Source organism: Antedon mediterranea, chromosome 8, assembly GCF_964355755.1.
Source record: "Antedon mediterranea chromosome 8, ecAntMedi1.1, whole genome shotgun sequence".
NCBI classification, from domain to species: Eukaryota; Metazoa; Echinodermata; class Crinoidea; order Comatulida; family Antedonidae; genus Antedon; species Antedon mediterranea.
The window spans coordinates 27336617-27360631 of record NC_092677.1 but is presented as its reverse complement, the minus strand read 5'-3'; the positions used below and the strand labels follow the sequence as shown (position 1 = coordinate 27360631).

At 30.7% G+C, this 24015-nt stretch overlaps 1 protein-coding gene and 1 non-coding gene across 3 annotated transcripts; both read right to left on the bottom strand.

Annotated features, from left to right (window-relative positions):
- Window positions 1-982: 982 nt before the first annotated feature.
- LOC140056798 (astrocytic phosphoprotein PEA-15-like) lies at window positions 983-23945 on the bottom strand. 2 transcript variants are annotated; one of them, XM_072102284.1, is made up of 5 exons: window positions 23781-23945; window positions 19896-19964; window positions 10014-10223; window positions 4141-4281; window positions 983-3921 (listed from the first exon to the last, which is right to left on the bottom strand). In XM_072102284.1, exons 3-5 carry the CDS (start codon window positions 10186-10188, stop codon window positions 3818-3820), a joined length of 420 nt encoding a protein of 139 aa, XP_071958385.1. In that variant the 5' UTR covers window positions 10189-10223; window positions 19896-19964; window positions 23781-23945; the 3' UTR covers window positions 983-3817. The 2 variants fall into 2 exon arrangements, with proteins under 2 accessions (XP_071958385.1, XP_071958384.1); XM_072102283.1 differs by lacking the exon at window positions 23781-23945 and having other exon boundaries at window positions 19896-20074.
- Trnat-agu (transfer RNA threonine (anticodon AGU)) lies at window positions 21236-21310 on the bottom strand. The gene has a single exon. It is a non-coding gene; the product is annotated as a tRNA-Thr (tRNA).
- Window positions 23946-24015: the final 70 nt, after the last annotated feature.

The window sequence follows — 24015 nt, the reverse complement described above, 5'->3', positions numbered from 1 at the left end:
GGTAATTAAGGAGAGCTGACTTAATTATGATCTGCCTAACTCACTGCTTATATCAATATACTATATTTATTGTGTTTCTGCCTAAGTCAGCTGTGTGACTTAGGCAATTAAGGAGAGGAGACTCATGATCTGCCTAACTCACTGCTTATATCAATATACTATATTTGTTGTGTTTCTGCCTAAGTCAGCTGTGTGACTTAGGCAATTAAGGAGAGGTGACTTATGATCTGCCTTACTCACTGCTTATATCAATATACTATATTTTTTGTGTTTCTGCCTAAGTCAGCTGTGTGACTTAGGCAATTAAGGAGAGCTGACTTATGATCTGCCTAACTCACTGCTTATATCAATATACTATTTTTTTTTGTGTTTCTGCCTAAGGAGAGCTGACTTATGATCTGCCTAACTCACTGCTTATATCAATATACTATATTTTTTGTGTTTCTGCCTAAGTCACCTGTGTGACTTAGGCAATTAAGGAGAGCGGACTTATGATCTGCCTAACTCACTGCTTATATCAATATACTATATTTTTTTGTGTTTCTGCCTAAGTCAGCTGTGTGACTTAGGCAATTAAGGAGAGCTGACTTACGATCTGCCTAACTCACAGCTAAGTCATAATTTTTGTTTTGTTTTTCTGCCTAACTCACTGCTTATATCAATATACAGTACTATATTTGTTGTGTTTCTGCCTAAGTCAGCTGTGTGACTTAGGCAATTAAGGATTCGACTCTGCGCATGTTTATTATGCTATAGTAACCATTTATGTCAACAAATAAAAAAGTCGAAAATTGGCGATTTTTCGAAAATTTTCCTGTACTGTACAGGGATTTTTTTTAAAAATGGCCAATTTTCGACCTTTTTATTTTTCGATAAAACTGGTTACTATAGCACAATTGGCATGCGCAGAACCCATTATTCGACTCTGCGCATGTTGATTATGCTGTAACCATTTATTTATTTTTATTTTTTTAAATGGCATGGTATTCGACACTATAACTATATAAGATGTTTTGTCATGACAACGGTAGGTTTTAAAGTATTAATTATGTTGAAGCTATATTATCTTTTATTATGTAGCCAAATTTATTACATATGTAAAAATAATTATATGCTACTAAACAGAAAGACAAGAAATCAACCAAGCACCTTTGATAACATGATAAAAAAAATTGTAGTGCAGCAATAGAATTGCCTAATGACCTTTGACATAATGATGAAATCAGTGTGAGAAGAACATCCACATAAAATGAACCAATTCGCGGTACTGTATCTATAATTTGTCCTGTATCATACACTATTAAATACAGCGTCACATGTATCACATGTGATAATTGTATCATATGCCATAAGTAAATAATAGTAATAGTAAATACAGGCACCATATACTTAAACTATGTGACACTGTATTTAGAATTTGTGTATAATACTGGACATTATATACATACATGACAGACTAGGAATCAGGAGATATTGTATGCATCAGTTACATACTGTTTAACAATTAAACAACTCACCAATCACCATGCGATAGATCATCCAAACTGTCTCTTGTGATTGGTCAAATTACTTGCATTGGGTCCTAACATTTGTAAAACTTAGTTTAAATAAAAGTTAAATATTAAAGTAAAGTAGAATTTTCTTAAGGTACATTAAATAAATATTGAATACACTGAAAAAAAATGTATAAAGTAATATAAAATAATAGCAAACATTAGCATAATTAATTCTATTGAGAAGTATATATAAAACTCTTAAATATATCTAAAATTTGTTTAACAAAGAATATAATTTTTAAAATTACAAGTTATTACATAACTTTCAAATATATTTATAATAAAGACTAAAATCTTAATTATTATGCAAATTAAAAATATTTGTTATGTGCAGATCCTTTTGAAGCAGCAGATATCATCAGAAAACAACAAGTCATCAGAAGACAACAATTCATTAGAAGACAACAAGTCATCAGAAGACAACAAGTCATCAGAAGACAACTAGTCATCAGAAGACAACAAGTCATCAGAAGACAAGTCATCAGAAGACAACAAGTCATCAGAAGACAACAAGTCATCAGAAGACAACAAGTCATCAAAAGAAAACAAGTCATTAGAAGACAACAAGTCATCAGAAGACGACAAGTCATCAGAAGACAACAAGCCATCAGAAGACAAACAAGTCTTTCTACAAACTAAATCAAATTTAACAACATGAAATACTTGATAGAAAAATTGATAAGCAACCCCTCTGTTAGAATAATATAATCTTTTGAAAACATTTAGGATCTAAATGACCAAATAGCAACATTATAAGCAAATCTAATTTAACCTCATGTCAATAGATTCTTCTGCAGTGCCTCTGCAGTAGTTCATGATCCCTTAATGAAATAAAAGATGTCCCAAAACTGACAATAGTGAGCTTTCGCTGCATGTGACGCGACAGTGTAGAAGAAACTTCCACAGACCGCTGAACAGGCAATTTGGCGTTGCCTGGAGGGAGGTAACGCAGGGCTATTTAGCGCGTTGCACACTGCTGCGTCGTCTGTTTCGAAAGCTCCCCAATTACTTCATGGCCAAATGTAGAAAATCGTTGCTGGGATGCAATAGGAAAGACTATAGGAACAGCATCACATTTTAGATGTAAAAAATATACAATGTAGATTATCTAGAATAAAACAACCAATGTTCTCACAATGATTTACAACTACACATTGGGTACAAATAAATCATGTTTAGGTTGACTAATACATTTTAAAATATACTAATAAACACAATAGACAAGAGCAACATTCCACCTCATATAATTCCTCAGTGCAAGTACAACATTCAGCCTCACACAGCATATGTGTATTAAACATTATTGCAAAAAAAAATCTTTGGATAAAAACATACTTTACAATTACAGTAATTAAATGCACATATTACATGAATTATGAATATTATCTGTATTTTGATGAGCAAATAAGTAGATATGTTTTACCTAGTGTTTAGCAGGATTGCACCCTAACAGAAAATGTTGACTGCATTGACTGTCAGAAAAAGTCAAGAAATTGGATTTGGACCAAGGACCAGGGAATAATTTGATAATTAATTAAAAAACCTCATTACATTGTACCTGTGCTAAGCACAATCTGACAAACCAATATGTGTATTTTATATTTCAATATTGGAACATTAGTACTAAATAATATACTTTGGAAAACACTATATTTTCTAACAATTAAATATTTTAATGAGATGCCATATTCTAATGGAAAGCTATAAATTTAGGAATGTCTACAATGAACAAGATGAAGTCTAACATTTTTCTTTTAAATACACCTTTTTTTAATAAAATCATTTTTGAGATTTTATCCTTTATAAAAGATTGGAATCCTAAATAATCTGCAAACAAAATTACACATGTTTTTGGAATAACATTTCAACTAGTTTCAGATTAACAATTCAGTGAAACAGCTTAAGAGATATGTGTTGGATATCAAACAGCTTTGTTGTACAAAATCACCACAATAACAATGTGCCGCTATGAGATGCTTCTCATGATAATCCATTTAAAACGAGGATACAACGACTACAATGTCCCAGCTTCACAGACAGTTGACAAACAAACAAAATATACATATTGATAAATTTTTCAATAAATTTATCTAAAGCTTGTTAAGTCTTCATCTCCATCAAGATTTTTCTTTATGTATTCACCAATTTATCATATAAAAAAGACTCGATAAAAAAAGTCTTTCGGCAAATATCCACTTCTTCCATATCTTGTGGCCTTCTTCATTTGCATTTTGCTCTCTGAAAACATGCGACAATAAACTTTATTCTTTGGTTTTTCTTCTCTCCAACGGCGGCGGTGCAAGTTTTATCTTGGAGATCCCCGATATGATGTCCTCAGCCACGTCTCCTGTTTCTATATCAAGGGCTAAAAAAATAATTATTTAGTTTAGGTTAACAGCCTTGATTATTTATTTTCACCTCAAATGAGTACGATTTCATCTGCTTTGATGAGTCACTTTAATGGGGAATGGAAACATTCGCACTGTAACTAACCACCCTGGACGTTGGTTTTTCTTGGAATTATATTACTGTTTCTCCTACAATGTAAAGTGTGTTTGACTTAAATAATAAATGAAATACTTACATTTATATTTTCTTGCGGGTCCACGTATAGTTTTGTTGCTGTCTTCGTTTGAGGTGGTCGTCTTTTTGTAATCCAACACCTGAGTTACCAAATCTGGACGACAAATCTTTTCTAATGCATGTTCCAGATATGATAAATTATCTATAAAAGAATAAAATAATGCAGTAAGAACTGCTGTAGGCCTAGTAAAACCTTCTAAAGACCAATACAATGAATGTCTATTTCTACTATCCATTGATGGGTATTGTATATTTTGTTTTGTATATCTTATGTATATATTTTTTAGTTAAGTAAATTTTTGTTTTTTTCAATTTCAATTTGCAATTAACAGTAGGGAGCCCGCAATTAACAGACTGGAATACATAAATACAAGACAAAACAAACATCGACAAGGTCCACAAGAACCAATTACAAATTGCCTCGATGTAGTTTTTCATGTTTAAATGTAGTGGACATATTATTTTTTCCCGTAATTAAGTGTCTGTTTAGTATCATAGAAAATATGCCATTCTATTCCTGCTGCACAACAGCCTGGAAGAAGAAGCTTACATTTACTTATTTTGGGCACAAAGTTTTAGAAGACTGGGCATTATAGTAGACTATAAAATAACACTTTATACTACATTGAAAATGAGGACAAGCCATGCACACATGACCATACACAGATTAGTGGTATGTAGCAGAGACATTATTATGTCCATTAATGCTTTATTCTCCTCATAATGTGGCCACATCATACAACTAAACTTAGGATTAAATGACTAAAAAAAATCAAAAAGAGAATTTCTTTGAGCGGTTCATTCTTTCATCATGTCTTCTCATAATTCAACCGCTGAATCTGTGGCGCTTATTTCATGCTAGCGATAGACTCATTACAGATTTAAAAGTAGTTCCGAATGCAGTTAGGAGATTAGCTCATGCACGAATCACATTTTTATCAATAATATTAACTTAATTTTGTTTTCGTTTTGGAATGTGGGGCAGTTAAAAATACTTATATTAATTGTAGCCTACATACATTTTTTTCAGATCGTCTAGTTTGTGTTCTTGAAACACAAAGGCAGAGTAATAAAAACAACACAAGTTGAACTAAGATTCTTCTTGTTGTATTTCACTACAGGCACGTTTCGTCATTAGAGTGATATGACCAGCATTGCCTGCTATAGGAACCTTGTTGTGAAATAATATGTACTGTACCTCATATTGTTTTATTCCCTGTTTGATAGGATAGATAAGTGCCTTGAACCATGTAAAGTATTGTATGTTTATTTTTTGAAATCCAAGCATTATGAACTAGCTATCAACATTATGTTGTCACCATCAATATTTTAACAATTATTTGTCATTAATGTTGGTTTGTTGTTGCCGTCACCAACTTAATTTGTTGCAAATAAGATACAAAACCATAGTGACACATAACACACAATCATGCTATTTTTTAATACACTCAACTCTCCCAAAACCAGAAACTATGATCTTTTTTAAGGTCCATACACTAGTAATTTGTTTACCCACATTAAAAACACATTCAGAATACCAGACTCTTCAGAAAACCAGACACAATATGCCCAGGTGTTTGGTATTGAGATAGTTGATGCATGGTACTTTTTTCTCATGGTTGATTATAATATATATCAATATTATGTGTAGATGATTCCAAAATTCAAAATTCCCATTCATGTATTCTATTATGTATAAATAATTTTCTTGTTATGCCAAAGCGACGAAAAAAAATCAATATGAAATGAATAAAATAGAGGATTTGAAATAAGGTGTATTGCCAAGAGATAGCAGGTGTTTCATTGGAGAATTTCACTGAAACATATAATTAGAAATTATAAAAAAAAATTGAATATAAAAAAAATAGAAGGGTGGCAAGCATTATGTGCCAGTATTTACACTGTATTTTATTTTAATTTATTAATTTTCTTGTATCATAATAAATGCTTTGAATTATATTTGATAAAATATTGAGCATTCTTTTGTCAATTTTATATTTGAAATACATTTTTTATCACATGTTGAATCACCTCAATCTCCCTAATGTCCTAAAGAGGTTTCAAGTTCTTTTTTACCTTTCAAAACACCATCAGAATAAGACTTTCCAGAAAACAAGACATATCAGGCCAGACAAAAAGTGTCCAGTATTGCTAAAGAGAGTTGAGTGTAAATTTATTTGATGGATGAGTTTCTCGGAGACAAGATAAAAATGATCAAATCCCAGATTGGTTTTTGAATCTTAATAAATATTAAACTCCGAATGAGCAATTCGCGAATAAAAATCTTTAATATTTCTAAATTTGATGTATGATAATTGAACTAGTTGTTAAAACGGCTTAATGTCGTTTTTGATAAAAATTTAAATACCTTAAAGACCCCTTCCCTGCAATTTTGGACGTTTTTTGGAAAATAATACATATATATCACTTTAAAAACATTAAACCATGTAATTCCTTGTCTTAAATGTACGTTTTATGGTAAATTATGATAAAAAGTGAGAAACAATGCACTACCTAAGTAACTCGCGGCGATCGACCTCTCGTGGACGGTCTTAGGCCTAGCCTAGCTAGGCTTAGTTTTGTAGGCCTAGCTGGTAAACATCGGTAACGTACGAACATCGTACGCTAGCTATAAACCTAGCCTGACGTTGTATAGTTGCTGCATTAATTGTCTTTCTATTTTTTCCAGACTCCGTTGATACAAATTGGGGAAAACCCGGTATTTTTGCTGAAAAGTTAGAAGTTTTCCATTTGTTTTGGCCTCACGATCGATCGAAAAGTGGGCGAATTACAGGTGAAAAACAAAAATATCAATCCGCGCGCAATGCATTTTGGGATTTATAGCGGGCCGCTATAATTATTAGAATCGACTTATTTTTCACATTTTTAACCGTTTAAAGACGAAAAAAGTTATCGCAATAGGACCATATAGTATTATTTTTACATTAAATATACTTTGTGATCTTAAATTAGATCTAAAAAACGTAGGGAATGGGGCTTTAAGTACAACAAGTGAGTAGAATACTGTATATACTCTATGAAACAAATGCCATGGTTTATTCCATCTAGCTTAAAATGATATAGGACAGATGCTACCAAAACAATATTATACTGTTTTCCAATTTGTGTTTTTTTTTGTCTATATAAAGTTGATTGACTGGATATAGTTACAAAATTGTTTTTTGTTAGATTGACACATTTGGATTCAATGCTCATTAAATATTCATAACCGCTTATGAATATGCAACAACTTGACTAAATTAATCACTTGTAGCTGATTAGTAAATGGGGCATTAGAGAATTACGACACATATAAAACACAGGAAGATAAATAAATGGCAATATGTGAAAGGGGTACAGAAAAGGGGTAAGATAAAATAGCACCACAAAATAAAAAAAAAGGTTTGATTGAGCTCAGAAGGTTTGTCGACAACAATTCATTAATGGTGACAGAAAACTGTTGTCTGTTAGGAACCCCACTCTGTGATAAATAAAAAAAAGATTCTCAGTCATTATCATAGTTTAGCTAGCAATGATACTGATAGTAGTATTACATGATGGGGCGTAGTTAACTTTACATGATTACTGCAGTAAAACTGTTTTTATTATGCAGTAAAATTTGCCCTAATTCCATTCACAGCTTTGCTCTTTAAATTTGACCTACCGTAATAATATTTTAGTATCTTGTTTTTTTTATCATTGCTTTACTTTTTTTTAAATTAAAAATAACATTTTTAACATTTCAACACTTTATGCAACATCAATCACATGACAGGATGGAAACATGGTTTCTTAAAGTTAAACATGATCTAATATCACTACTACAGACAGTATGTTTATTTTAAAATTTTGTGAATATGTTTCATTAGCATTCATATTTAATTTATGTAATAAAACAAATAATTATTATTAATTTAAATATTCTTTTTGGAGATCACATTGTTGACACATTTACATTAGTTTTTAAACACTAGATGGTACGCTCGCTTCGCTCGCGTACCATCTAGGTCGTGCCCACAGATGGTTCTCGAATACACAGTAATAATCAGCGTAAAAAATGCTTTTTTTTAATGTACGTACTGCAGGACGATAATAGTTATTATCGTTTACAGAAACGAATAAATAGACACGATGATTTATGTATTAAATTGAAATTAGCACAGTGGGAATTACTTCCGAAAGAGAAACTTGTCACAAAATGAGTCCAAATTTGTTATTTGGACTCATTTAAACAAACCCAATTTGTGTTTTGTGTGTAACATTAGGGTTGAGGGATGGGGAAGAGGATATGGGTACAAAGAAGAACAATGTTTTAATATATTCTTTATCTACTCAGTAACGAAATATGTTTTTCATGTTTGATAGGCCTGCAAATAATATACCACTTGATACAGTAACACATTTGCGATTTAATACTTTGTTAAAACTGTTCACTGTTATAGTCCATTGAAATAGCATAGTACATGTAACGATACACGTACCACTACAACGTTTATATTCTTTGTAATTATTAATTAATACAAACGTTGAGAAGCAACTGTCAGTAGTACAGTTTATTTGTATATTGTACGTTTTATATAACAGTAGGGCCTACTCACATGCCTATAAATAATATACCACTTGATACAGTAACACATTTGCGATTTAATACTTTGTTAAAACTGTCACTGTCATAGTCGATTGAAATAGCATGTACATGTAACGATACACGTACCACTACAACGTTTATATTCTTTGTAATTATTAATTAATACAAACGTTGAGAAGCAACTGTCAGTAGTACAGTTTATTTGTATATTGTACGTTTTATATAACAGTAGGGCCTACTCACAGGCCTATAAATAATATACCACTTGATACAGTAACACATTTGCGATTTAATACTTTGTTAAAACTGTCACTGTCATAGTCGATTGAAATAGCATAGTACATGTAACGATACACGTACCACTACAACGTTTATATTCTTTGTAAATTAATACAAACGTTGAGAAGCAACTGTCAGTACTACAGTTTATTTGTATATTGTACGTTCTATACAGTAGGGCCTACTCACACTCACAGTAATACGTTTATTTGTACATGATTGTGTTATACATCTAACAGTACCCACACTCACAGTAAATTCAATGGCGACCACAAATGTTAATACGTATTTACAGTAATGTCCAAGTATTGCAATACTATATCTATATATAGGTTTTAGGTTAATTCCCCAAGGGCCAATAAATTTACCTACAGCTGGTGGTAATTGTGTTAAAGCAAAGAGTTATTATTGAAATGTTCCATTCATCGGAAATCAAGACATTTGTTTAAATGTATATTAAATCTATCAAAATAGTATGTTTTTAAGAAAATAGGTCTGTCTTCAACATTATGATGCTGTACTCGAGCTGTTCAACCGGTTTTCAGCCATTAAAAACAATTATCGTAGGAGGAGATAGGAAAATGCGAAGCATCCTCGTATTATTGTATGCGGGTATTTTTCAAGATAGACATGCATTGGACAGTGTATACCACGATCGGAAAACACCCCTATTTGGGGCAAATCGTTGAACCTAAATTCGTTTTAATTGTCAATAAGTAATTATCAAACTCCATTTAATTAGTAAACAGGGTTACATCAGGTGGGTAAAATCAGTATCGAAAGTACGAACCAACTTTATATACCATCGAGTAAACATTCTAGAAGTAAGGCGCGATTTACCGAATTTTGCCCTTACGTAAATTTATATATAGATTTGGCTTGCATGGTAATTAAGATTTGTGGATTGGATTAAACTCCCCTTTATGGGGATTATACTCCCTTATATGGGGATTATACTTCCTTATATGGGGATCATACTCCCTTATATGGGGATCATACTTCCTTACCTGGACCAAGTTTTCCATCATTTTCCAAGTATTTAAAGAGATCTTGATGTTTGTCAAACTTCTGTCTTTCGTCGTTTGGAATGCTGTCTTGACAAGCGCCAGCTAAAGACTTCAATTCTTCTTCTGAAATGCTCTCTGCTAGATTCTTTAAAAACTTCTGAAATCCTTCCGCCATTTTCTTTTCTAACAGCACCAATCTGTTGCCTTGTTCTATGAAAAGAAAAGTAATTCATGTAAATATTTTAGAACATAATAAAAAAACGGAGGGTGCACTATTTACGTCAATGATAGTGGGATATCTATACTCTTGACCCTCCTCAGCAAGCCTCTTCTATTGTGTAGACTATTTTATGTAATGCTTTGCTATTCAAAAGGAAAAAAGTGAAAACAATGACCAGTAAATGAATATCTGTATATTTCAATGAAACCAAAGTGGTATAAAGTAAAGTATACTGTACATTATCAAGCAACTAATATCTACCATTTACATTAATAATTACAGCATACTATTGCTAAGCAAACAAGAGACACTATAGGACATTGAAATGAATGTATGTATGCTATCTTATGCAGCAAGTTGAACGGGAATATCAGTTTCATTAACATATGAAAGAGGAGATGTTTCCGTTCGGTCGTCCAAGAGACAGCAAGCTAATAGCGACAATAAATTACATTACACAGATAGTGCATTAATGAGAATATTTAAGGGACAGTTTACAATATTTCTCAGAAAATAAAGCTGAAAGAAGAAAAGAAACATAGAAAATAAAATAAAACGTTTCCAAACTAGTCCTGTCCCTTTTATGGTTGAACTTTTGAACAAACTGTAACTTTTTTATTTTTTTTTGCTTGTATTATTTGAGGTAACTGCAGTCTAATTTATTCGTTTTTATATATGTATGTATTGTTGATAGTGATTTTAGTTTAAATAGTTTTTATAATGTAATACATATGCAATTCAGCCATGTGCTGCCATGTATGTAATTTGTATGTGAATTTTGAATAAATATACTGATTATAAAAGGAAAGGAGAATTTAAATTTAATTTAAATAGGAGATGACAGAAAAAAAAAAAGAAAAACGATGAAGTGGAAGTAAAGATGGAGTATGAGTAGGTCATAGGTTATGGTGTACTATTATTTAAATGACTTTATAAGTTGTTTGCACAATGCCATCATAGAACTGTGTATTAAATAAAGCCATATGAACAAACTTGAAGCTAGCAGCCAGCATCCTGTTATCATTATACTGATAGAGAGGCTTTATCCATGATTTTTATTTAAACATTACTAACATTGTAATCACGTATTCTGTAGGCCTACAAGGGATGGCTTAAATCATGATATGTTCCTTGAGCACATTGTTGTGATGACAGTTTAAACATGTACATTTTGTGCATTAAAGACCTGCAGTGCTAGATGGCTAGAATGAATCAATAGAAGCATTGTATACACAACATAATAGTAAATAACCTTGTTGAACACTTCACCTTTTTTTATACGTTCTTATTATAATTTTACATTTCAATATTGATGATGTTATTGGTTTAATGATAAAGAATGAGATTGGATCTACAGTAATTTTTTTTAACTCTCTCATATTTTCTCGTCTTCTCTCTAATCGTCACTGTTTTTCAGGATTAATGTTTTTTCTTTAGTTTAATACAAGACTGGCATTTTATTGTTATTTTCCTTCCACTTTTTTGTAATGACTCCGTGTAACCTTTCGTGTTATTGGATGTTTTCCTTAATTATAGTGATCACAACCTGCTTTTTCTCAATATGTGTTCTTATACTGGTATAATAAACGTTTAATAACGTACCATAACAAATTTTTTATAATAAATGTCAATTAAAACCTGTTCCTGGATAATAAAAAGAAACAGAAAATCAACAGTGAAAAAGGTTTTTTTTCCAGTAAAAATTACTGAGTTTCTTTTGGAGGGTACTATGTTATTTATAGGGTGGGGTTGTTATATCAATGTATCACGATCCATCTTCAACCAGAATTAGAATATATTCGTTCAATTTAATATGGGACCAAATGTATATCATTTACAATACATTAGCTAGCAATAATTCAACAGTTTTGAATCACAGGTGAACGATTTTCACACCAACTGGACACTAATACAAACAACGCAGATGGTATAAAACAGATAAAAGCACATAACAGATAGAGGTGAAAGGTTAACAATTCATGCAACGCTATTTATGAATGGGATGTAAAGGTTCCGCATGAGTGAGCACTTATCCGTGGAATACTATTCCACACTTTCGCTTCCATAATGTTGTGAGATTTCACGGTTTTGAACCCAGGTGGTACTAGTATCGACCCAAACACGTTATAATCTGACCGAAATCTTGTCGTTGTTGGATGATCGGTCTAATTTAAATTCTCTTTTCAGTATGAAATTGACTTTGAATTGGAAATACAGCCTTGGGGTTATGAGTTTAAATTGCTTTGGAAATATTCCAGTATTATATGCTGATTAATCTCGGAAAACAATTTACCTTCGAAACACTTTGATAATTTTAATTAATTTAGTTTACCATCATAAATTTAAAGCACAACAAATATTTATATTTCTTCCTACCAACACTTTCATGAATTCTAAGAGCATATATCGTGATTAATTTACAGAATTCTCTTTTATGATGAGTCACACTTTTGATCAATATAAATTATATTTTTCACAGCTTTAGTAAATAATACAAATAAACAATAGCAGCTTTCAAAACAAATTTTATACACGAAAACAAGTACCAGTATATAATATAATTTAACATTGTAAGGTGTTTTCCCGAATAATCATACGATCAAAACAGTACTGGGAATGATAAACCAGCGTTCATGTTCCCACCTAATCATCTATTCACAGAAGTACTGATAAAGAAGTCAATTTGTGGCGACTATAGAATGGACCTGACTTTTTTCGATTTTTAAATAATAATAGATAGTTTAGAATTGTTTGTTTGGATAGAACTGTATGATGTATGATGTATGTTTATTACAAATTGTTGACGTTCAAATCTTAGAACTCGTTGGAACATGATGTCTTCTCCACACATAGTACTTTGTGGAATTTATTACGAATTTAAAAAGCAAACGCACGATCCTGATGAAAGTAATTAAATTAAGAATGTTTTAACAATGATAAATATACACTAATTATGTTAACGATAACTGATATACCTATACTATGTTAACGATAACCGATATACCTATACTATGTTAACGATAACCAATATACCTATACTATGTTAATGATAACCGATATACCTATACTATGTTAACGATAACCGATATACCTATACTATGTTAACGATAACCGATATACCTATACTATGTTAATGATAACCGATATACCTATACTATGTTAACGATAACCGATATACCTATACTATGTTAATGAAGACCGATTGTACCTATATTTCATGCCTGCAGCTATCACTTCCATAAAAAATAATTTTAAAAATTGCTCAGCTGCGCAAACACATTTGTTACAGTAGGAATAATACACTAGATCAATAGTTGAACGAAAAACTTCAAATTTGAAGAAGATGAAGTAGAAACTGCTGTCAATATTTGCATTTTGTGCTTTTATCATCGGATAGAATCCGAAATACTATTGAAGAGAGTCAACTAGATGACAGCCAAGCAATGTCAACATGGCTATGAGTACAATATGGCTCTCTACATAAAATACAATCTCTAATAAGAGCTACAGTAAATCATATAGCACTACAAAGTACATTTTGAGAAATTACTTTGATTAATATTTTTGGGTTTGTTTTCTTGATACCGATGATCAAAAAGATCAAACGTTGAATCATGGCTTGCCTCTCGTTATTTGGAGTCAGTTTTATATGTTACTGTATTTCTCGTTAGGTTAAAAAAAAAGATGACACAATATTTTAATGTTTTTAATTACCACAAAGCTTAAGAGGTTTATTTCATTATTCTCCGTCTACTAACAAAATAAACATGTTTACAGTAGAATTGAAATGAGCATTCTAATATATCAAGCTTTGAAGTAGTAAAGTGAAGTCTAAATTATAGTTGTCTTTGATTATTTTAGAAATGTATCGATATGAAGAAAAAAAAATCATTGATAGGCATGTTCTCTTTGAAGTTTTTTGTCTGAATTTAAGTCTAGACTTAAAATCCTCAGCTTTACTGTCCACTAACCATCTGTTTCATTTGACCATTGAGTGACCATCAATTATTCATGTAGCTTTTATTAGTATAAGCACGATCTATTGTAAATCTGTGGTTGAAATTACTGATGTGTAGGATACTTGGCTTAAGTCTTTTCTAATTGTACATTTATAAAGACTGTCACATCTTTTGTTTAAGTTGTTTAAGTTGTCATTTTAAATTTAAGTCAACTTAAATTGATTCAGGCTATTATCAAGATAAGTTTGTATTTTCTATTATTGTAACCATGAAGCAAATTTTTGTTGCTCCATGTTATAACCGAGCTCAAATGGCTGGGATATTTGGGGGTGGGATTATAATTGGATTGCATTCTATATATAATACAATAATAATTGTTTGAAGGTTTGCATGGCGAAATCAAATGTTGATATAAAGTTTGCGGTACACCACATGTTCTGAAAAGAACTGTTGAGTTTCACAATATGCTTTGATTGTCCTCAGGAGTGGAGGAGTTGTGCTCAAATTTAGCATAAAATCCTAGGGTGGTACTCGAGCATGGGATTATGCTACATGCATGCTTTTAGGTGTTTTTTTTTCTATTTTAATATTTTAAGCTAAACTTTTTGAATGTTCCTGTATTGTATTTCTAGTGTAAATTTCCTCCTTTTTTATATTTTTTTATCATTGGTTTTATACTTTTTTACAAATTTTAATATTGAACAAATGTAAATATCTTTGTAATTCAGCTAAGGCTGCGATAATGATATTGAAATAAATGAAATGAATAAAAAAATAAATGAAATGAAATGAATAAAATATTTGGTACATTTGTGTGTGTTTCAAATGTATTACGCTCTTTGCTTGATTGGAATCCGTCCAACAGGAGATGGGATAAATAATTGTTCGCAATGATTTTTGGTTTGTCTCTGTAATACATTCTTGTTGGTGCCTAATGCTGCTGAATATGTATGAAATATTATCGTTATACTACTACCAGTACCTGATTATGAAGGAATGCTGGCTGATGAAAGCTAAAAATAGTTGATAATAATGATGAGCACTGCATTAAAAACAACATATTGATACAATCAATTAGTTTCCAATTGAGCACTTAAGAAATTCTTATTGCATATTTTAACATAAGGTATGCTGGAAATTAGATGATTGCTTGACCTTTGACATTTTGATTATCTTTTTGGATATTAACTAAGATCATATTTTTAGTTTAAATAGTTTTTTTTTATTGTGTATAACCACATAAATTAGTAAGAAATGTATAAGTTAGGATTTACACCCCCATTAGCAGAAATGGATTGTTCCATGTGGAAATCCTCAAGTGGATTTAGATGGGCTATTTACAAGATTAGTAATATCAGTTTACTGCTAGATTTGTGATATTCCCTGGGCAAGGATCCAAAGGTGTACAACAGACATGATACATTGAATGAAGTATAAGCCTCCCTCCAGCAAATAGGCATACAATAGGCCAAAAATACTGTAGAAATTTAAGGCACACATGTTTGAGCATAAAAGCGGAGAAACAGAGATGCGCCATTATTTACAGAATTATCCTATGTAGCTATATGGCAGCATAAAAAAACCTAAATAAAATACTACCACTCACCACCAAAACATCTTGCTCCAACTAAACTATAAATAACATATGTTGTATGTGTTTGAAAGAAAAATGTTTCATGGGAAAGAGACTAATCCATTTCAACATCGTTGTTATTACTGCATGGCATATAAATTATTATGATTATTAAATATGGATTTCTCTTTGCAAGTTTTAAATTACAAATGTTATACGGTGTAATAAAACAAACCGGATGCGTTCTTAGCAACGTTAAACATTCTTAAAAAATGCATCATCATCATGGTAACGAGAAAATGCACAGTATAGCCTACCATTCAAGTTTTTTTTTGTATAATGCTTTTGGCAGAATAGATAGAAAATTAATATTTTTGTTCTCTATTTCTTTCTAAAGCAGTTTAGATTTTCAGGGAAATTTGTCATTATTTTTAGATAAAAAATTTTTTTTAAATATCATAATGATTGATTTAATATTTATGATAATAATTTCAAAATAATGATAAAAAAAAAAGAATAATAATAATTGTATTAAATTTATTTGGAAGCTACAGTTTTGAAACAATGGCACGCTTCTTGAGCGAAGATCCATCCAGAGTAAAAGTAAAAGAAAAGTAATATCAATGTTGATACTTCTATTAATAAGAAATTAAAGATAAAAATGATAAAGAATGAGGACAGTGGTGATGATATTGATGATGATGATATTGATGATGATGATATTGATAATGATGATATTGATGATGATGATATTGATAATGATGATGATATTAGTAATGATGATATTGATAATGATGATATTGATAATGATGATGATATTGATAATGAGGATATTGATAATGATGATATTGATAATGATGATATTGATAATGATGATATTGATGATGATATTGGTAATGATGATATTGATAATGATGATATTGATAATGATGATATTGATAATGATGATATTGATAATGATGATGATATTGGTAATGATGATAGTGATAATGATGATATTGATAATGATGATATTGATAATGATGATGATATTGGTAATGATGATAGTGATAATGATGATATTGATAATGATGATATTGATAATGATGATGATATTGATAATGAGGATATTGATAATGATGATATTGATAATGATGATATTGATGATGATATTGGTAATGATGATATTGATAATGATGATATTGATAATGATGATATTGATAATGATGATGATATTGGTAATGATGATAGTGATAATGATGATATTGATAATGATGATATTGATAATGATGATGATATATTGATAATGATGATATTGATAATGATGATGATATTGGTAATGATGATATTGATAATGATGATATTGATAATGATGATGATATTGGTAATGATGATATTGGTAATGATGATATTGATAATGATGATATTGATAATGATGATATTGATAATAATGATATTGATAATAATGATATTGATAATGATGATATTGGTAATGATAATGATGATATTGATGATGATATTGGTAATGATGATATTGATAATATTGATAATGATGATATTGATAATAATGATATTGATAATGATGATATATTGATAATGATAATGATGATATTGATAATGATGATATTGATAATGATGATGATATTGGTAATGATGATATTGATAATGATGATATTGATAATGATGATGATATTGGTAATGATGATATTGATAATGATGATATTGATAATGATGATGATATTGGTAATGATGATATTGATAATGATAATATTGATAATGATGATATTGATAATGATGATATTGATAATAATGATATTGGTAATGATAATGATGATATTGGTAATGATAATGATGATATTGATATTGTTGATGATATTGGTAATGATGATATTGATAATATTGATAATAATGATATTGGTAATGATAATGATGATATATTGATAATGATAATGATGATATTGATAATGATGATAATACAGGTATAGATTGTGGTCATAAGTTTATTACTTCTGTAAACTTCAATACATTTCTGAAAAAAATATATATAAATCTAACAAAACCTGTCAATAAATAACACCATTTTGAGAAATAATGTGACACAAGAAGCTATTTCACCATGGCAATGTGTGACAATAAAGGTACAACATTGGTTATCTATCATGTGCTCCCTTCTCGCCTAGTTACTGGCATGTTTCACACTCTGTATATGATACAACATTAAACATAATCTACATGAAATGAGTTGAGAGGATGAAGTGACTGCTAATTTATAAACATCACACCAGCATTGGCAAGTTTATCATATTATCATATTACTACCAGATATCATAAATAAGCATAGAATGAAATGCAGGCTTACTTTGTAGAGAGATGATTATATGATTTATATCATACATAATATTTTAAAGATGTTGAACACCTGCTTTAATGAAAACCAGAATGTTAATTGGTATCATTTAAAAAAAGATTAAAAGCAGAAGATGAAAGATTTTGAGTTTACAAGAACGATGTCCACCTACAGTACGGGAGGACTCTAAGGTTTACAAGAACGATGTCCACCTACAGTACGGGAGGATTCTAATACACCCGACATTACATCAACTAGCAACATTCTTAGGTTTACTGGAACGCCAACACAGGAGTTAAGCATGGTGTGCACAGATCAAACAAAAAAATGATTTACCTGAAAAACCCTTTAAAGCCAGTCAAATTGTCTGTCTGAATTTTTATTGAAATTTAATAATAATATTTAACCATTTATTTTGTCTTTTTAGAAGTGAAATTATTGTTTTTCTTTTTTTCTACAGAATAATGAATGAATAACTTTATCAAAACTGCAAAATGGCATATCAAAAGTCGGATTTCAGTAATCTTTCATGTTTTTGGGAAACAATACATCTTTAAAAATACTTATACCATTGATGATTCTGTCATTTATGAGAAGAACAATGATTCTACTCGTAATTTGTCATGATGTAACAACGCGTCCACTTCAACCTGTCCATTGCACAATCTTTAATACTTAGATTGTCTATTAGATTATGTATCTTGACGACGTCTCTAAAAGCTTTTATAGTGGCTCTAAAGCCCTGCGCATAAAACCAAGTACAATTCACGACATTTATAATAGCGACCTATCGCGTCATGCCAAATATTCTATTAAAACAAATTGCGTAAAAAACAATATGAATATTAAGAATTTAATTATTTAAACAAAATCTTGAATTTACACCATGTAATAATTGCTATAACATTAAGGTTCAGGACAGTATTTGTTAAAATCACTAAATTATGTATTTCACTATTTAAAAATTATTATTTTATATTAATTAAGATATTAGTAGAAAGCTGCAATTATTAATCTAGATACTAGGAAAATGATAAAGTGTACTAATGCCTACTGTACAGTATCCAAGGTATCTAACATAGAACAAATGTCAAATCTCATTTTGTTTGTTTACCACCAGAAGCAATGGATAAACTATTAGCTTAGCTCCACTCAGTTTTTATATTATCAACAATTAACTATTGCTTTTTTCTTTTATAAACAACTCTTAATGGAAGATATAAGCAGAGAACAGTTGAGCACTGAACTGAGTGAAATCACCCTAATGGCCTCGATATCGTTAGCGCTTAACGAGCAGTTGAAATGAAGCTAAAGGATGTAGAGAACAAATGAGTGAACAGATGAAGAATATAAACAATAAACATAAATTAACAAACTGAAGAAGCTCCAGGTACTATTGATAACGAGGAAAGGAAATGATCCATTGCGCATAAATTAAAATAATAGAATTAGTACTGTAACAGATACTTTATTACATAATTTAGAAAAAAATTATAGCAAAGAAGATTTTTATGGCTGTTATAACAACTCTTTAGTTTTATAGTAGAAAAATAAATATTAAAATAATATTATTAGATGTTAATTATTTGATTTCCCAAGGAAAATAATTATGATAGCAATAACTGACGCAACAGACGATAAATAAGCAAAGCAAGATAATGAATAATAACTCATATAATTAAATAAAATCATATTCATAATGCTATTTAAAATAAATTGTAGGTAGTAGTGTAGGTAGGTGGGGCATATTCCACAGCACATGGCTAATTGCAAATTTAAATATCAAATCAAAAATTCTACTCACATGTTTAACAGTAAGAGAAGTGGCGGCGGCGGTGACGACGTGCAGATATAGTGTCCAAGGAATTACAATCTGAATGTACAAATATTAAAATATATCAAACTTGTATGAACTCACTGTGTCTAAACACTGTACACGTTACATATAACACACATGCAAGGATGGTAAAATTATTGAGGCGGTCTATACCATTTCAGTACAGGTAAGTTAATAGGTTGCTTCCGTTTTAGTGATTGATGGTATGATAGTTGGATTATTCCATTCAGGTCAAGGGGTAGTTCAAGGTTATATTTTATATCCTTAAATAGATTAACAGGATGTGGGAACAATACCCATTGTCATTTAAATATGGAATTGGATCAGGTGACATCAATATTTTTTGTTTACATTTTTTAGCATACTAATTTCATATTCTAAACACAGGATATCTCAAAATGAAAATTAAAATTAAAATTTATGTGGTATACAAACACAGCATCTTGTTACTAAGGACATTTTATTTCCGATATATAATAATATAAATATATATAATAATAATATAAATATATATAATAATAATATAAATATATAATAAATACAGCAGTGATTTCATTTAGTTTTAAACATAATCTTTAACTTTATTTGAAAATGTAAAAAAAATAGTTTTAATTTTTTAGAGAACATCATTCTCGCTACAATATTATCGTTTTAATAATTTTACTACTACTGTACGCATAAATATATTGGATACGGCGCAAATTATTTTATTATCGTAATAATGGGGCATCAGAAGAACCCAAGTTTAAGCTCTGTCTAAGGTTTTGTTATGTTTTTCAAACTTGCAGGTTTTTGTTATACTTTATTTGATTAAGTTTTTATTTGGAAATAAAATAAATACATTTTCAAATAAAACGATAAATAATTACACTCTAAACCATTTAAACAACATTATGATGTCATGATAGTGATTATAAAGCCTCTTTATTACAATTATTTGGCATATCTAGAATGATAAATTAAATCAAGAGATTTCTAATCGGTATTGGCCTTATTACCAGACATAATCTGGATAAAAGGATTACTTGGCATCCAATCCTGGCTTCTGGCAAATAATTCACGTTAAAATCTAATTAAGTCCTTGATTGTTTACAACATTATTCAGAATTTATGACAAACATCTTTTTTTGGCTATTTTCAGTTTACCATACTACTTACAGTACATAATGTGTTATAGGATACGATAATATTATTGTAATTGTAGTTTTGCGTCAGGGAGTTGAGTAATTAGATGTTTTGCCCTACTCTGACGCAATTTGTACTTTATACTAAGTACATTTGAGAATACTTGCAAAAAAATTCGCAAGTAGTTCTCGGGTGGGACTCGAACCCACGACCTCCAGATCACTAGCCTGGCGTTCATACCTCTAGACCACCGAGCTTGCGCCGATGGCTAGTGGTTAGATTCGAGCCCAAGTAAGCAGCGGGTACTGCACCAACAGGATTGTAATTGTAGTTTTGCGTCAGGGAGTTGAGATAATATTATTGTCATTTTTACTTAAATATGATAACTAACAATCATTACCTCACACCTCGACATCCACTAGGCACTATATTTGTTTCTTTTTATATAACAATCTTTTTGTTTTGTTTATCAAATTTTTATATTAATGGTATTTTTCTAGTTTTGTTTTATATCAAAGTATATAGTTATTATTTTATTATTAACTAAACCACAAGTGTCTTTAGTGAAGAACTCAATTAATATCTATCAAACCCCTCCTTCGTTATTCATAATTTTATTCATAAACAAATTCAAGAATATTGCATATTATGGATCACAGAGAAGGTAGGTCATGGAATAAACAAGATTATAAAATATTACAATTCAATTTAACTAAATCTTCTTCACTTCATCTCAACCATGCTAATATTAATCTTCCATATTTTCATCTCAATTAATTTAATTAATTAATTCTATAAAAAACATAATTAAAATGTGCAAATGACACCAACAGACGAAATGATAATATCACATGCTAGAAATAAATAAATTATTCATATTTTGTGGTGCAAGGACCCAGCTAGTTTGCTTCCAGGCGTTGTGCCTGTATAAATATCATCAGAGTAAACGCATAGCATCTCGTCACCAACTGGTAACCATCAGGCTAATACTGCTTGATGTGTTTTGTTAGCACAAAATGTTTGCACTTTATTCTGTGTTAGTCTAACGATGTAAGAAAAGTAAACATAATATTTGAGATTATTGACAATGCTGTCACAATCGGAAAAGATGCGTAATGCAATATGCAGATATTCTGTGGCAAGTTAGTTACCGAGCAGTTAAGACAGTGGAACCTAAATACATAGCCATAATATCGGCAAGGGTTCAAGGCTCACTCACTCCGTAGTTCTGGTGGTAGAACAAATCTTCTGGTATAAGGACTATAATAAACTGTAGGTCCAGTTTACACATCTACAGTAGCTCATGTGCATTTTAAAGAACCTAGTACATCTTTCGAGATGAGTAGGGGGAGGGGGGGGGGGGTACCCGGTGTATTAGTACACAAACAGCCACTGTCACAGATAGCCATCCTAATTTGGGGTTGTATCTTTCTACTTTATACCATAAAATCCAATGAGGTTTAGTTTAAGCATGATAAATTATAATCCATTCTGTAGTTTCTCGCAAGAAAACAAAATATATAACTGGAGAAAATAACAAATGCGTATTAGAGTTGAAATTGTGTTACACTATGTCATTATTAGAGATGCTTTAATCTCACAATTCAATCTACAATAATAGAGCTGAACATAAGAGATGCATCTACTCAAGGACTGAAAACAAAGCGTCTGATTGGTGGATTACCTAGACAATTGCGTGTTATGTAATATCATTTTTTTAATTAACCTGGAAAATGCAACGCCAGCTTCAAAGCAATCAATATTATAAGGCCGTTATATTTGAACAACGGTATTTGAGAATTTATAATAGGATAGTTTTAATGGGTTTTCAGTGTAAATGTAAAATTTCATTAGATATGCAATCTACTGTGAAATAGTCTGGAAATGGTCATACAGATGATGGGGGATTGGGATAAATTGTGAATTGAATTGCTAAACATATATACACCCCACCCACCCACATGTCTGGTTTTCAACCTTCCTCTGCCCATACAGTATGTCTAACTGCATGCCAACATCTTAGGTAAAAAAAAGGAGTTATTATTTTTTACGTGAAGACTGCCCTCTACTTATCATTGAGACCAGGAGAGATGCCGTGGTGGCTAGCTACTGCATGTGAGTTTTTTTGAAAAAAAATCAATGAATTATGACCACAGATGGTTGAACAGCATGTCAAATTTCTAAATTTGTTTGTGTTTTGAGCAATTTTATATTAAAAAAAAAAACCCTATATCAAAACTGGGAGCACGATGTTAGGCAGGGAGATGAGTCCCAGCCAATGGAATTATGCTTTGCTCTGCCACTCTATGTTTACTATGAAAACAATCTGGTATATTCCACATGGCTTGGCTTTATTTCCATTTTTCCAGTATATGATTGATGAACCATTTTCCTAATTAAGACTATATACGGAATATGTAAAGAAAAAACCTATTAGTTTTCATGACGAGCGCCTTCTGTAGTTTTCCTGCTCCTTATATATTATTCAAGCATGGTGTATCTTATCCATCCTCTCCTCATGATGCACACCTGCTGCCACGGGTATTCGCTGCCACTAGGCTAGGGCTAGGCCTACACAGCCTGGATTGGGAATAGGCTAGGCCTAGCCAACCAGAAAACTCAAATAAAATTACATTTAATATTCATTTTTGTTTATTTTATAACCAAATAAACATGTATATAGCAGTAATTATGAATAGAACGTTTGAAAATTAGTCCAAAACTTACTTTTTTCAGGAAAAACCTGCCTGTAGGGCCTGATTATCCCATCAAAAACTTTTACAGCTGTAGAGGGCGCTGTAACAAAAAATCCTAGGATCTTCCTTATGAATATTTATAAGGTGGATTTAATATTCATAAATTCAGTATCAGGTACATTTTAATATTAAAAATCAAAATTTTGATTTAGTAATTTTTCTCACACTCTAACTGTCATCAGTAGGGTCTATAATAAACCTATAAT

What these genes read in the sequence shown, in the direction of transcription:
- LOC140056798 (XM_072102284.1), bottom strand. Translation starts at nt 10,188, where the DNA reads ATGGCGGAAGGATTTCAGAAGTTTTTAAAGAATCTAGCAGAGAGCATT. An exon ending in TGATGGAAAACTTGGTCCAG is followed by an intron (nt 4,282 to 10,013) that starts GTAAGGAAGTAT and finishes ATTCTTTTATAG; the next exon opens with ATAATTTATCATATCTGGAA. An exon ending in ACCCGCAAGAAAATATAAAT is followed by an intron (nt 3,922 to 4,140) that starts GTAAGTATTTCA and finishes TTATTTTTTTAG; the next exon opens with CCCTTGATATAGAAACAGGA.